The following is a 12775-nucleotide window of genomic DNA, read 5'->3' on the forward strand; positions in this document are numbered from 1 at the left end:
CTCTTGTAGACCAGGCTGGCCTCGAACTCACAGAGATCCGCCTGCCTCTGCCTCCCGAGTGCTGGGATTAAAGGTGTGCGCCACCACCGCCCGGCTAACTGTCAGTCTGATTCCAAGTCCCAGATGGCTACACCAGCATCTTTAGGCTTTTGGATGCTAGGGTGCCAGGCCAGACAGCTGTGACTGCAGGGGCAGAAGCAGCAGAAGCAGTTGGCTCCCCTGCACTTACACCTCATTGCTCCACCTGATTGATAGTTGAGTCCAGCCACTTCAGGATTCCTGGTGACAGCTGTGCCCCAGGAAGAGCAAACACCTCCAGGACCCTGAGTCGCTGTGTCCCCCCCCCCCCCCTTTGCTCAGGTTCCTAGACCAGCTCTTTTCTAACAGCCAAGCCTTGTCCTCTACCTCCTGGGTTTAGCCAGGATATATTGGGTATATCCTGAAACTATCCTGGTGTCTCCTGCTGTCACCAGCTAGGGCGTCAGTTTCCTGTGGATGTAGGAAGGCCCAATTTCCTTGACCCTCAGTGAGAGTCACAGTCTAAAGACAAGACCAGTGCAGGCCCTTTCCGCCAGCCTCCTGCAGGCAGCCTTTGGGTTCGGTGTGTACCATTCAACATGCCGAGGAGAGTCCAAGCTAAGAGAAGACTGGAGAGTCAGAGTTCTGAGAGCAGGAACAGTAAAGGCACTTTTCCATGACACTGGCCTCAGCATCTCCTGGGCCCAAGCCTTTCATAAACAAGTAAAGGACACCTGGTGGCTGGGCAGTGATGGGACATGCCCTTAATCCCAGCACTCAGGAGGCAGAGGCAGGCAGATCTATGAGTTTGAGGCCAGCCTGGTCCACAAGAGCTAGTTCCAGGACAGACACCAAAGCATCACAGAGAAACTCTGTCTCGGAAAAAAAAAAAAAAAAAAAAAACAAAAACAGAAAAAGAACATCTGTTGTTTCACCAGACTGTCCAGTGGTATCTTGAGCCAGCCGAATCTGCCTCTCGTCATTCTGGTCAATATCAGACATGGAGACCATAAAGCATATATCAGAGCCGGGCGGTGGAGGCACACGCCTTTAATCCCAGCACTCGGGAGGCAGAGGCAGGAGAATCTCTGGGAGTTTGAGGCCAGCCTGGTCTACAAGAGCTAGTTCTGGGAAGGGCACCAAAGCTACAGAGAAACCCTGCCTCGAAAAACCAAAAAAAAAAAAAAAAAAAAGCATATATCAGAGCTAGGGACCAGCTCCCCTGCCCATCCTCAAGGCCTGGCATTTCTTCTTAGTGTCCTGTATAGGGAAGAGGGAACCGTAGAAACAACTAGGGCCCTTTAACCTAAAGCAGGATCTCAGTTGGGCCTTTTAGCCCTTAGCACAGTGGGAGGCCCACAGTCAGCTGAGGGGCAATCATAGGTGAGGAATAGTGCTCCTTATTCTTGAAGGTGGCACAAGGTGCGGAGTACCAGTGGGTGTGATGGCGTAAGTGAGAGTTGTCCCCATAGACGCAGAAGTTTGAATACTCGGAATACTTGGTTCCCAGTTGGTGGTGCTGTTTGGGTACATTTAGGAGGTGTGACCGTGTTGGAGGAGTATCATAGAGGGCAGCAGGCACAGGCACCATTCCCACTGCTGACTTTTTTGTTTGTTTGGTTTTTGTTTTTGTTTTTTTTAAGTTTTTTTTTTTTGGTTTTTCGAGACAGGGTTTCTCTGTGGCTTTGGAGCCTGTCCTGGAACTAGCTCTTGTAGACCAGGCTGGACTCGAACTCACAGAGATTCACCTGCCACTGCCTCCCAAGTACTGGGATTAAAGGTGTGCGCCACCACCGCCTAGTGCCTGGCTCTCTTTGTGTTTGGGGATCAAGACGTAAGCTCTCAATTTCTTGCTCCAGCCACCATGTCTGCTGCCTGCCACCTCTATCCCACCATCATGGCATTTAATCCTCTGGAACAGTAAACCCAAATAAGCTCAATCTTAAATTATCTTGGTCATGGTGTTTTAGCACAGCTAGAGGAATCTCTTTAGCTGGACATGGTTCATGTCTATAATCCCAGCACTCAGGAAGGCTGAAGCAGGAAGACTACCATAAGTCTGAGACCAGCCTTGGCTACACAGAGAGTCCCAGGCCAATCAGGGCTGCAAGAGTGAGATGCTGTATTAAACAAATAAAACAAGAACCAACAATGAGCTTTGCCCCATCTACTGCGAGAATGAAGACCATTCTCAGCAATCAGACGGTCGACATTCCAGAAAATGTGGACATCACTCTGAAGGGGCGCACAGTCATTGTGAAGGGCCCCAGAGGAACCCTCCGGAGGGACTTCAATCACATCAACGTAGAGCTGAGCCTTCTTGGGAAGAAGAAGAAGAGGCTCCGGGTTGACAAATGGTGGGGCAACAGGAAGGAACTGGCCACCGTCAGAACCATCTGCAGCCACGTTCAAAACATGATCAAGGGTGTTACACTGGGCTTCCGCTACAAGATGAGGTCTGTGTATGCTCACTTCCCCATCAACGTCGTTATTCAGGAGAATGGGTCTTTGGTTGAAATCCGAAATTTCTTGGGTGAAAAATACATCCGCAGGGTTCGGATGAGGACAGGCGTTGCTTGTTCTGTCTCTCAAGCCCAGAAGGATGAATTAATCCTTGAAGGAAATGATATTGAACTTGTTTCAAACTCGGTGGCTCTGATACAGCAGGCCACAACAGTTAAGAACAAGGATATCAGGAAGTTTTTGGATGGTATCTATGTGTCTGAAAAGGGAACAGTGCAGCAGGCTGATGAGTAGACATAAGGTACCAGTCCCAGAAACAAGCTCGGAATTTTATTACGATTTGGGGTGTCTTTTGGGACAATAAAAGACTTGTATTGAAAAAAAAAAAAAAAAAAAAAGAACCAACAATGAAAAGGCCTAATGTGTATATTCCAGCAGTTGGGTGGCTCGGGCAGAAGGATTGCTGGAAACTGGATACCAGCTTAGTTCACATAGCAAACATTAGGCCAGCCAGGCCCACACAAGAACTTGACTCAAAAACAAACAAAAAAAGCAGCCAGGTGTGGTGGTGTACACCTTCAATCTCAGGGATGCAGAAACAGATCTTTGAGTTCAAGGCCAGCCTGACTTAAAAAAACGAGATCCAAGATGTCTAGGGCTGTTAACACATAGAAACCCTGTCTCAAAAAACAAAACAAAACAAAACAAACAACAACAAAAAAAAACCTAAAACAAAAGAGATACCCATCCAAAGTCCCTATTTGGTTAGAAACTTGATATAGTCAAGGATGACCTTGAATCTGGTTCTCCTGACTCTGCCTTCCAAAAGCAGGGATTACAGGGCTGGGCCACCAAATCAATTGTCTGTGTAGAGCTGGGGAAGAGAACCCAGGTCCTTTCTGTACATGCTATGCAATTATTTGTCTGACTTAAGCTGTAGCCCCAGCTTGTCTTCCATCAATAGTAAAATTATATGTATATTCAAGATTATTATCGCTATTAATTGATACAGGCTCTCACTATGTAGCTCTTCCTGGTCACTGTAGAGTTAGAGCTCCACCTGACTCTGCCTTCTAAGTGCTGGGATTAAAGATATGCACCACCACACCAGGCAAGGATATTTTTAATTCTTATTTTGAGATAGGCTCTCATGCTGGGATGGCTCCAGGCTCTTCTCATGGTTGTGCTCACACCTAGACGTTATTCCCTTCTTCCCTGGTGATAGCAGCTCCTGTTCCCTTAGAGATGGGGTTGAGGAATTTAGAATTATCTGTCCTAGACTGTTTGCCAGGGCCCAGGGAAAAAGAAAGGCAGGGGTGGCTAGTAACTGAGGATGTACCAAAACCAGGTTGATTTAGGACCAGGGACACATCAGAAGAGGCATAAGACACAGCTTGCCCTCCCAGACACCCTGGTACATTGTCACTTTTCCTTCACTTCCTCTCCACCTCATCCAAGGAGTTGAGGTTCTTTTCAAAGCTATTTCCCTATCTCTCCCCGGTGCTCCCATCCCTTGCCACAGTCTTTGATGCTGTTGACCCTGGATGTAAAATGAACTTGTGAAGTTGGGATGGTTGGTGGTAGATGCCTATAAACCCAGCATCCAGGAGGTTGAGGCAGGAAGAGTACCAGTGTGAAGGCAGCCTGGGTCACAGAGCCAGGTCCTGCCTCAGCATATCAGACAACAAACAAGCAAACAAACACCCTGCTCTCTAGGGCTGGAGTTGTACTTCACTTGATCAAATTTTTGCCTAATGTACACAAGCCTGTGGGTTTGATCCTCAGTATTGCAAAAACTGGGCACGCTTATATAGGCATGTAATCCCAATAGTCAGCAGAGGGCGATGGGGAGATCAGAAGTTCAGGGTCATCCGGTAAAACCTAGGGGTTAAAGCCAAGGACACATAGACCCTGTTTAAACAGACAAACCTCTCTGAAGCTCTAGAGACTCCTTTCTGTCAGCGGCTGGTATGCAGTTCAAAGTGCAGTCTCGGGGTACAGACCTGCCCTGGAATCCTGCCTGGCAGCCTCTCGGCTGCACAGTTTGAGCAGCCTGTTTCCCTATTGGTGAAACATCACAGGAGTACTGGCAGCTCCCTTCATGGCACTGTGAGGAAGACAGTTGAAAGTGTGTGGCTGGGGCCTGGCTCTAAGGCTCGCCCTGCTCCTTTTTCTGCTTTGCCTTTTACCTACTTGAATACAATACATTCTTCCAGTGTCTGAGGATTGTCAGGATATTGGGAGACAGACAGTGTGGGTAGTCAGACAGCCTCTGCCTACAGGTATCCGCCTAGGCTTAGGATAGAGGTCCACCCTGTGACTGACTAGTGTTACCATAGCTGCTGCAGGATGTGGAGGATGCAAAGGTGTGGAGTGCTCAGAAGGTGTCCTGAGGCATTCAAAGACACTGCCAAACAGAAGGCAGTTTTTTGTTTATTTTTTTATTTTTGATACAGGCTCTACATAACCCTGGTTGTCCTGGAACTCACTATGTAGACCAGGCTGATCTTGAACTCAGAGAGATCCGCCTGCCTCTGCCCCCCGAGTGCTGGGATTAAAGGTGTGCACCACCATGACCTGTAATATATGGCAGTTTTATCTTCACCATAGCATTAAAAGTTTTCTTGTGTGGGCTGGAGAGATAACTCAGCAGTTAACAGCACTAGCTGATCAGAGGACCCAGGTTCAACTAGCTGATCAGAGGACCCAGGTTCAATTCCCAGCACCCAGTGGCAGCTCACAACTGTCTGCAACTCCAGTTCCGGAGGCTCTGACACTCTCACACAGACATACATGCAGACAAAACACATTAAATAAGAATAAACAAGGGGCTGGAGAGATGGCTCAGAGGTTAAGAGCATTGCCTGCTCTTCCAAAGGTCCTGAGTTCAATTCCCAGCAACCACATGGTGGCTCACAACCATCTGTAATGGGGTCTGGTGCCCTCTTCTGGCTATCAGGCATGCACACAGACAGAATATTGTATACATAATAAATAAAAAAAAAAAAAAAAAAAGAATAAACAAATCAGCCGGGCGGTGGTGGCGCACGCCTTTAATCCTAGCACTTGGGAGGCAGAGGCAGGCGGATCTCTGTGAGTTCGAGACCAGCCTGGTCTACAGAGCTAGTTCTAGGACAGGCTCCAAAGCCACAGAGAAACCCTGTCTCGAAAAACCAAAAAAAAAAAAAAAAAAGAATAAACAAATCCTTTTTAAAAAGCTCTCTTGGATTGGGGAGATGACTCAGCAGTTAAGAGCACTGGCTGTTCTTCAAAAGGTCCAGAGTTCAACTCCCAGCAACCACATGGTGGCTCATAACCATCTATAATGAGATCTGGTGCCCTCTTCTGGCCTGCAGGCATACATGCAGGCAGATCACTGTATACATAGTAAATAAATAAATCTTTTTTTTTTTTTTTTTTTTTTTGCTTTTTCGAGACAGGGTTTCTCTGTGGTTTTGGAGCCTGTCCTGGAACTAGCTCTTGTAGACCAGGCTGGTCTCGAACTCACAGAGATCCGCCTGCCTCTGCCTCCCAAGTGCTGGGATTAAAGGCGTGCGCCACCACCGCCCGGCAATAAATCTTTTTTTAAAAAAAAAAAAACATGCACAAAAATTTTAAAGAAAGCTTTCTTATTGTTACATCTTTCTTCTGAAGGATGAGAAGCCTGTCTGCCTTGTTCACTGCATTGTCTAGAACACTTCCTGGCGCACCACCGGGCTAATAAGCACTTGTTGAATAAAGAAGCCATGTTAGTATGTGGAGGCCAGGACGTGGAGCTGGCGTGATGAAAAGGAGGACAGTAGAAAAGGAACTCTAGCTGGGCGGTGGTGGCACACACCTTTAATCCCAGCACTCGGGGGGCAGAGGCAGGCAGATCTCTGTGAGTTCGAGGCCAGCCTGGTCTACAAGAGCTAGTTCCAGGACAGGAACCAAAAGCTACGGAGAAACCCTGCCTCGAAAAAAAAAAAATTATATATATATATATAAATATATATATATAATAACGTGTGTTTGTGGTGTGTGTGTTAAGAGACAGGGTTTCTCTGTGTAGCCCGGCTGTCCAGGAACTCGCTCTGTAGACCTGGCTGGCCTGGAGCTCAGAGATGCTTCTGTCTTTGCCTCCCGTGTGCCACCACCGCTCGGCTATTAACAGTGTTTTTAAACGCAGAGGCGACCAGTTGGGAGGCTACTCTCAGCATCGTCTCAGGCCCTGCGGAGAGAGGATGCTAAACAGCTATATGAATGGGGGGAGGAGTCAAGAATTCAGTTATACTTCTTGCTTGTGTGATTGGGTGGCTCTAGACGTCACTCTCGAAGATGGTGGAGGTGGGACAAAAGGTGTATCATTTCTCCTCCCATCGGGGTAGGATGGTGTCGATTGGCTGCTTCGAGGAGCGCGCCAGAAACGACCCAGGCGGGCGAGGGACTGTCGTGACGCCATTTCCGAGATAGTTCCGGGCTGCCGCGTCCGTCAACTTCAGCGCCGGAACTTCCGGCTGGTGTGGCCATCTTGACTTCCTGACCTTGGTCTGCCTCTGGTCCTCGTCTTTGGTCGGCGCGCTAACATGTCTCTCTTGACGCCACTGCTGCTGAGAGGCCTGACCGGCTCGGCCCGGCGGCTCATGGTGCCGCGCGCTCAGGTCCACTCGAAGCCGCCGCGGGAGCAGATCGGGGTCGTGGTGAGCGGGACCGACAGGGTGCTGGGGGCGGCTTGCTGCCCTTGCTCGGGCCTGGCTGCAGGGCGTGGATGGGACAAGTTGCTCGGATGCTCTTAAGCCCTAGGTCTTTCCCCCCCAAGCCCTTGGATCTCAGGTCAGCCCGTCAGCCCGCTTTGTTGTTTACTCGCTGCTCAGCCTCTCCAAACCGGTTTACCTTTCCAATTTTTGGTGGGAAATGCCTGATGACTGACAGGCAGCGACGGTAATGGTTGTTGCCTCTATTTTTTTTTTTTTTTAAACTAAGAAATGTAGAAGTCCCACTTTGTCTTTGGAATTATCAGAAATGAAAGATAGCTATGTGGACAATTTTCACTTTTTAAACTTTCCTTTTTTTAAATTGAGGTAGGGTCTCACGTAGCCCAGGATGGCTTCAAATTTGTAGCCATATTTGACCTTGAACTGATAATCCTGTCTGCACCTGTAGTGCTGGGATTGCAAGCACGTGCCACCGCATTTGGTTTTATGTGGTGCAGGCGATCAAACCCCGGCTTTGTCAGAAACTACACCCCTGCCCAGGCCCTCCTCTTCCTCTTTTTTTTAAATTTTTTTTTCTTATTTTAAGCTTTCCTGTTTTTAGTGAGAGTGGGTCCTGAATCCAGGCAGCTGGGCACTGAATTAGTGGTAGAGGCAAAGTGTTGCCACTGAGGAAACTGACAATCAAGTCATGGGGGAGGTTGAGGCAGGAAGACTGAGCTCAGGAATTCAGGCCAGTTTGGGCAACATAATGAGACATGTTTTGTGACAGGGTCTCACTGTGCCTGGGAGCTGGAGAAGTAGGTGGCTCAGCACTTAAGAATGTTTGGTGTGTGGTTACAGGAAGACTTAAGCGTGGGTCCTGGCAGCCGTGTAACGAGCCAGGTGTTTGTAACTCCAGCTTCAAGGGATCTGACACCTTCCCCTGACCTTTGGGAAAGCACAGGAGCACACACCTGTGCTCACACCCCAACACACACCACACAGATGCAGCTAAAACAAATCTTTAAAAGTAACAAAAACCAGGCAGGCAGTGGTGGCACATGCCTTCAGTCCCAGCATCCATGAGGCAGACGCAGGCGATCTACTAAGTGAGTTCCAGGACAGCCAGAGCTACATAGAGAAACCCTGTCTCGAAACAATAACTAAAAAAAGAAAGAAAAAATACACACAAAAAACAAGGGCCTGGGGAAATGGCTTATTTTGTACAATACTTGCCTCACAAGCATAAGGATTTGAGTTTGGACACCCAGCCACCAGCTAATCTTTTTTTTTTTTTCCCCCGAGGAAGGGTCTCTGTAGCTTTGGTGCCTGTCCCGGAACTAGCTCTTGTAGACCAGGCTGGCCTCGAACTCCCAGAGATCCGCCTGGCTCTGCCTACCGAGTGCTGGGATTAGAGGCGTGCGCCACCACCGCCCGGCTCCACCAGCTAGTCTTTAACTTCAGTGTTGAAGGGGGCAGAGGCAGGGAACTCCCTGGAGCCCGCTGCTTAGATTGTCTACCGGAGTCACTGAGCTCCTGGCTCGCTGAGAGTTATGCCTCGGGAGTGCCTACAGAATCCGTGCCCTGAGGCATCCTTCTTTCTTGTGCTCTGTGTAGGATGTCACCGTTGGGCTCACTTCCTGCTTCGTCTGTTGCCTCCTGCCTGCGGGCTGGGTCCTGTCACATCTGGAGAGCTACAAGAAGCGGGAGTGAAGGGAGCTTCCTCCCTCTGTGACTAGACCACCCTTGCCAGCCCATCTTGATCATGTTTCCTGCATTCCTGGCTGGCCTTCCCTGGGATCATGCCATTCAATTCCAGTCACCTCTTCTGCAATCATGACCTCTCGATGTTTCCATGGTGACAACTGGGACCACATATATTGCTGCTGCTTGGTGGGGTCCCCCTTGTAACAATAAAGTCTGTTTAAACCTTGCCCCAGAAGTACATCGTGCCCTCCTGCTCTGGGCTCCTGCCTGCACAGGAACCGAGGATGGTTGGATTGGGGCTTATGGGGGGGACACCTGGCTGGGCAGGTCCCAGTGCTGTCTGAGGTTTCTTAGGTGTGTGTCAGCTGTACTTTACTTATTTAAATGGTTCTCGGCTTCTGGAAAACGCCTGTTATTGAGTGCTCCACCTTGCTGCTCATCCCTTCCAGTTTCCTTGCCTGTGGCTCCCTGTAAGTGCTTGTCTGTATGCAGAGGACTCCACTTTTAAGGCCAGCTGTAGTGTGATGTTTTATCAAGCGTCTTTGCTGGCTTGGGTGTCCATGTGCAGTACCTTGCAGGTTGGGTATGGTGGAGCCCAAGGGGTTTGTGCTGGGCATTACCACCACTTATGTCAAATTCAGGGCCTGTTTAGTCCTTCATAAATGCTATCAGCTGAGCGGCCTTCCTCATTGTACCTCAGTATTTTCAGGAGGGGGCGATCTGGAGATGGCCTCTCTAGCCATGTGGTGCGTAGGAAGCCACACTCTGGGCCCCCGAAGGTGACATGGCTTCACTTCACTTGGATACTTCGCTCAGACAGACACAGGGACACCATTCCCTGTGCACCTGGGGCTGGAACAGTGGCCTTCTGGAGGCCTGTGTTCTGAGCTTCAGGTAGAGCTGGCTCCCCTCCGTTCCCTTTACACCTGGCTTTTCTGCATGGTGTTTGATGATGCTATACACCCAAGGCCAAGGATGCTTCCCTAAGGGTAGGAAAGGACTCCCTGCCTCCTGAGGGGCTGTTGCCCTCAACCGAGGAATTGTGGACCTGCTGCCAGAGTAGGCGGAGAATGTTACAAGGTGGGCACAGCGTAGGACACTGGCCAGGGGGAGTATGCTGCTGCCTAGTCTCAAGGGCCCAGTGTTGTGGCTCATACCTGTAATCCCAGCACACTGAGGCAGAAGGATCCTGACTTCCGGACTAGCCTGAGCTACATAGTAAGGATACTATCTCCCTTCCCCCCAAACCTTCCAAGATGGGTTTTTTCTGTGTAAAAAGCCTTGGCTATTCTGGAACTCATTTTGTAGGTCAGGCTGGCCTCAAACTCACAGAAATCTACCTGCCTCTGCCTTCCAAGTGCTGGGATTAAAGGTGTGTGCCACCACCAGCCCAGCAAAGATACTACCTCTTAAAACAAAAACCCCACTAAAGAAATGGATAAAAATGAAGGGATGACTTCAAAAGTCTTGGCCAAGTGACCTCAGCTGTCTGTACCTGCCTTCACAATTCCTGTCCACAGCAGCTCAGGGTGGGGTGAAAACGGGGTGTGTGTCATCTGCTTCCTCACCTTGGAAGTGATGGAGGCTTGTGGGCGGACAGTGGCCCTCCTTGCCAAACCTCTGCTGCCAGAAGAGGTTCAGCTGCCCAGACCTGCTCTGTCCACCGACAGAGATTAATACCTTGATCTCAGAGCCATGGGCTGTCCTGAAGCAAGGATGCAGTTCCAGAAGTTTTGGTCCAGTTTCTATGGTAATGTCACTGCTCTGCCAAGGATTAATTATCTCCTATTCTGTGCCCAGGAAGTATATGACAGACACCCTGTCACAGAACTGCTCGAAACCAAAGTTCTGTCTTGAGTCAGTTCAGGCTGGAGGGAAGCCAATTGGCTATAAGTTCCCATACCCTGGTCTGAGCCCTTAAGCAGGTTTAACATCTCAGGGGAAGTGGGGGGGTGGGCTGGCACATGGCTTGGGGACATGAAGGAGGGCTTAAGAGATTTCCACTGATTTGTCATGGTTGGGCATCCTCACGGGCCTGGAATCTATCACCTTTCAGTGGCTCTTTCACCAAGCTAGGGATCCTTAAATGATGTCCCACCAAGTAAGGCTTTGTGCTCTGAGCTATATCTTGTGTCCTGTCTGGTGTGTGATGGGCATGGGCTGAGAGTCTGGAGACTCCAGGGTGACCTTAACAAGTCAGTTTTCAGGACTACAAAAAAAAAAAAAAAAGGCAGGATGTCACTTCTTTGATCCCAGGAATCCATGATGTCATTTTGAATGGCCAAGGTGATTTTGCAGATGTGATTAAGGTTCTGGGCCTTGAGCCTAGAGATATCCTGGATTATCTGGGTGGCCTAATGTGATCACCCAACACGGCATGCCCTGCAAGCAAGCCCATCCTGTCACTGCAGGAAGTGGGTTAGAGCTAAGGGATGCCTAGCCACAGTTGCAATAGCCCTCAGTTTACTGCTAGGAGGACTGGGAGACTTCCCCTAACATAGGACCATCTGGATTTTGCCAGCAGTGTGGAAAGGAAGAGATGGATTGTCTCTCAGCCTCTGGGTGACACAAAGCAAACTCATGTATGACATTTCCAGATGAGTTCCCTGTCACAGGTCCATGAAATGGAGACTCAGAGACACTTGGAGAACGAATTTAGCCAGTAAATTTCAATATCTCAAAATAACCTGAATGAAGCTTCCAAAAATACAACACAAGTGCAAACACCTGATTCAGGAGGTTCCATGGGTTATGGCAAGTGTAGGGGGTGCTTGTTATCTTTCTGGGGCCAACGGGACACTGCCACAGGTCCCCAGCTAGGAGTGTGGGTAGAACTCTGTGTTCCCTTGCTCTGCTCCCCACTGTCTTGTGCTTCAGTGGCCTGGATCCTACAGGTGACTGTCACAGCTCAGCTAACTGCCCCAAAGTCCAGCCTCTGTTCAGCTCCCCGCATCCCTAGACCCTGGTGGGTACAGCAGTACAACTCTAGGGGTGTAGCTGGGCCACTTACAAGCTCCCAAATAAGACAGAGACTTACTAATTATGAATGCTCGGCCTTAGCTTAGCCTTGTCCCGCTAGCTCTTTTAACTGAACCTGTTTCTATTCATCTACGTTTTGCCCTGGGGTTTTTACCGTTCATTCTGTATGTCCTACTTTCCTGCTCCTTTGTGTCTGTCTGGCACCTGCCATCTCTTTTTCTTTTTTCCTCTCTTTCTCCTTTGAACCTCAATTTCTCCTTCTATTTACTCGCCCTGCCCAAAGTTTTGCCCCTCACTATTGGCTGTTCAGCTTTTTATCAGACCAATCAGGTGCCTTAGGCAGGCAAGGTAAAACAACACATCTTTACATCATTAATCAAATGCAACACATCTTTGCATAGTTAAATATTCTGCAACACAGAAGTTCATCTGGGAGCCCACACATTCCTGCTCTTGCTCTGCAAAACTCCCAAGTCTGTCCCAGGAAGGAGGGCCTATCCTCCTGAGACCTTGGCTTTCTGCAGCGATGTTGGGATGTTGGTTGTGTTAGGCCATGTCCCTTTTGTGCTGGTCACCTTGGCCTCACCCAGGAGGGACTGCTTCTCTGTGGCTGAGGTTTCATTGTTCCTTGACTCCTAAGGGGACTTATTTCCCACTGACAATCCTCTGTACATAGATGGGCTCTGATGTTCCCAGATGGCAGGACTGTACGGGAAGAGACTAGATCCTTTGCCTGCCGTCACATGTGACTTTCCGACATCTGGCCTGAAGCCACCCACCCATCCACATGTGTTTTGAGACATGGTCCCATATACCCCAGTCTGGCTTCAAATTCCCCATGTAGTTGAAGACAACCACTTATTTCTAGTTCTCTACATCCACAGTGCTGGAATTCCAGGCATTCAACAATACCATGTTCAATGTTTAATGTGCTG

At 49.2% G+C, this 12775-nt stretch overlaps 2 protein-coding genes across 2 annotated transcripts; both read left to right on the plus strand.

The window, feature by feature from the left end:
- Positions 1–2180: 2180 nt before the first annotated feature.
- LOC130880043 (60S ribosomal protein L9-like) lies at positions 2181–2842 on the plus strand. The gene has a single exon (XM_057778863.1). The coding sequence runs from the start codon at positions 2197–2199 to the stop codon at positions 2773–2775; it is 579 nt and encodes a 192-aa protein (XP_057634846.1). The 5' UTR covers positions 2181–2196; the 3' UTR covers positions 2776–2842.
- Positions 2843–6952: 4110 nt separating this feature from the next.
- LOC130880172 (cytochrome c oxidase subunit 8A, mitochondrial) lies at positions 6953–9222 on the plus strand. Its single transcript, XM_057779105.1, has 2 exons — positions 6953–7160; positions 8772–9222. Exons 1-2 carry the CDS (start codon positions 7047–7049, stop codon positions 8865–8867), a joined length of 210 nt encoding a protein of 69 aa, XP_057635088.1. The 5' UTR covers positions 6953–7046; the 3' UTR covers positions 8868–9222.
- The last annotated feature ends 3553 nt before the right edge of the window (positions 9223–12775 follow it).

This window comes from Chionomys nivalis, chromosome 8, assembly GCF_950005125.1.
Source record: "Chionomys nivalis chromosome 8, mChiNiv1.1, whole genome shotgun sequence".
NCBI lineage: Eukaryota > Metazoa > Chordata > Mammalia > Rodentia > Cricetidae > Chionomys > Chionomys nivalis.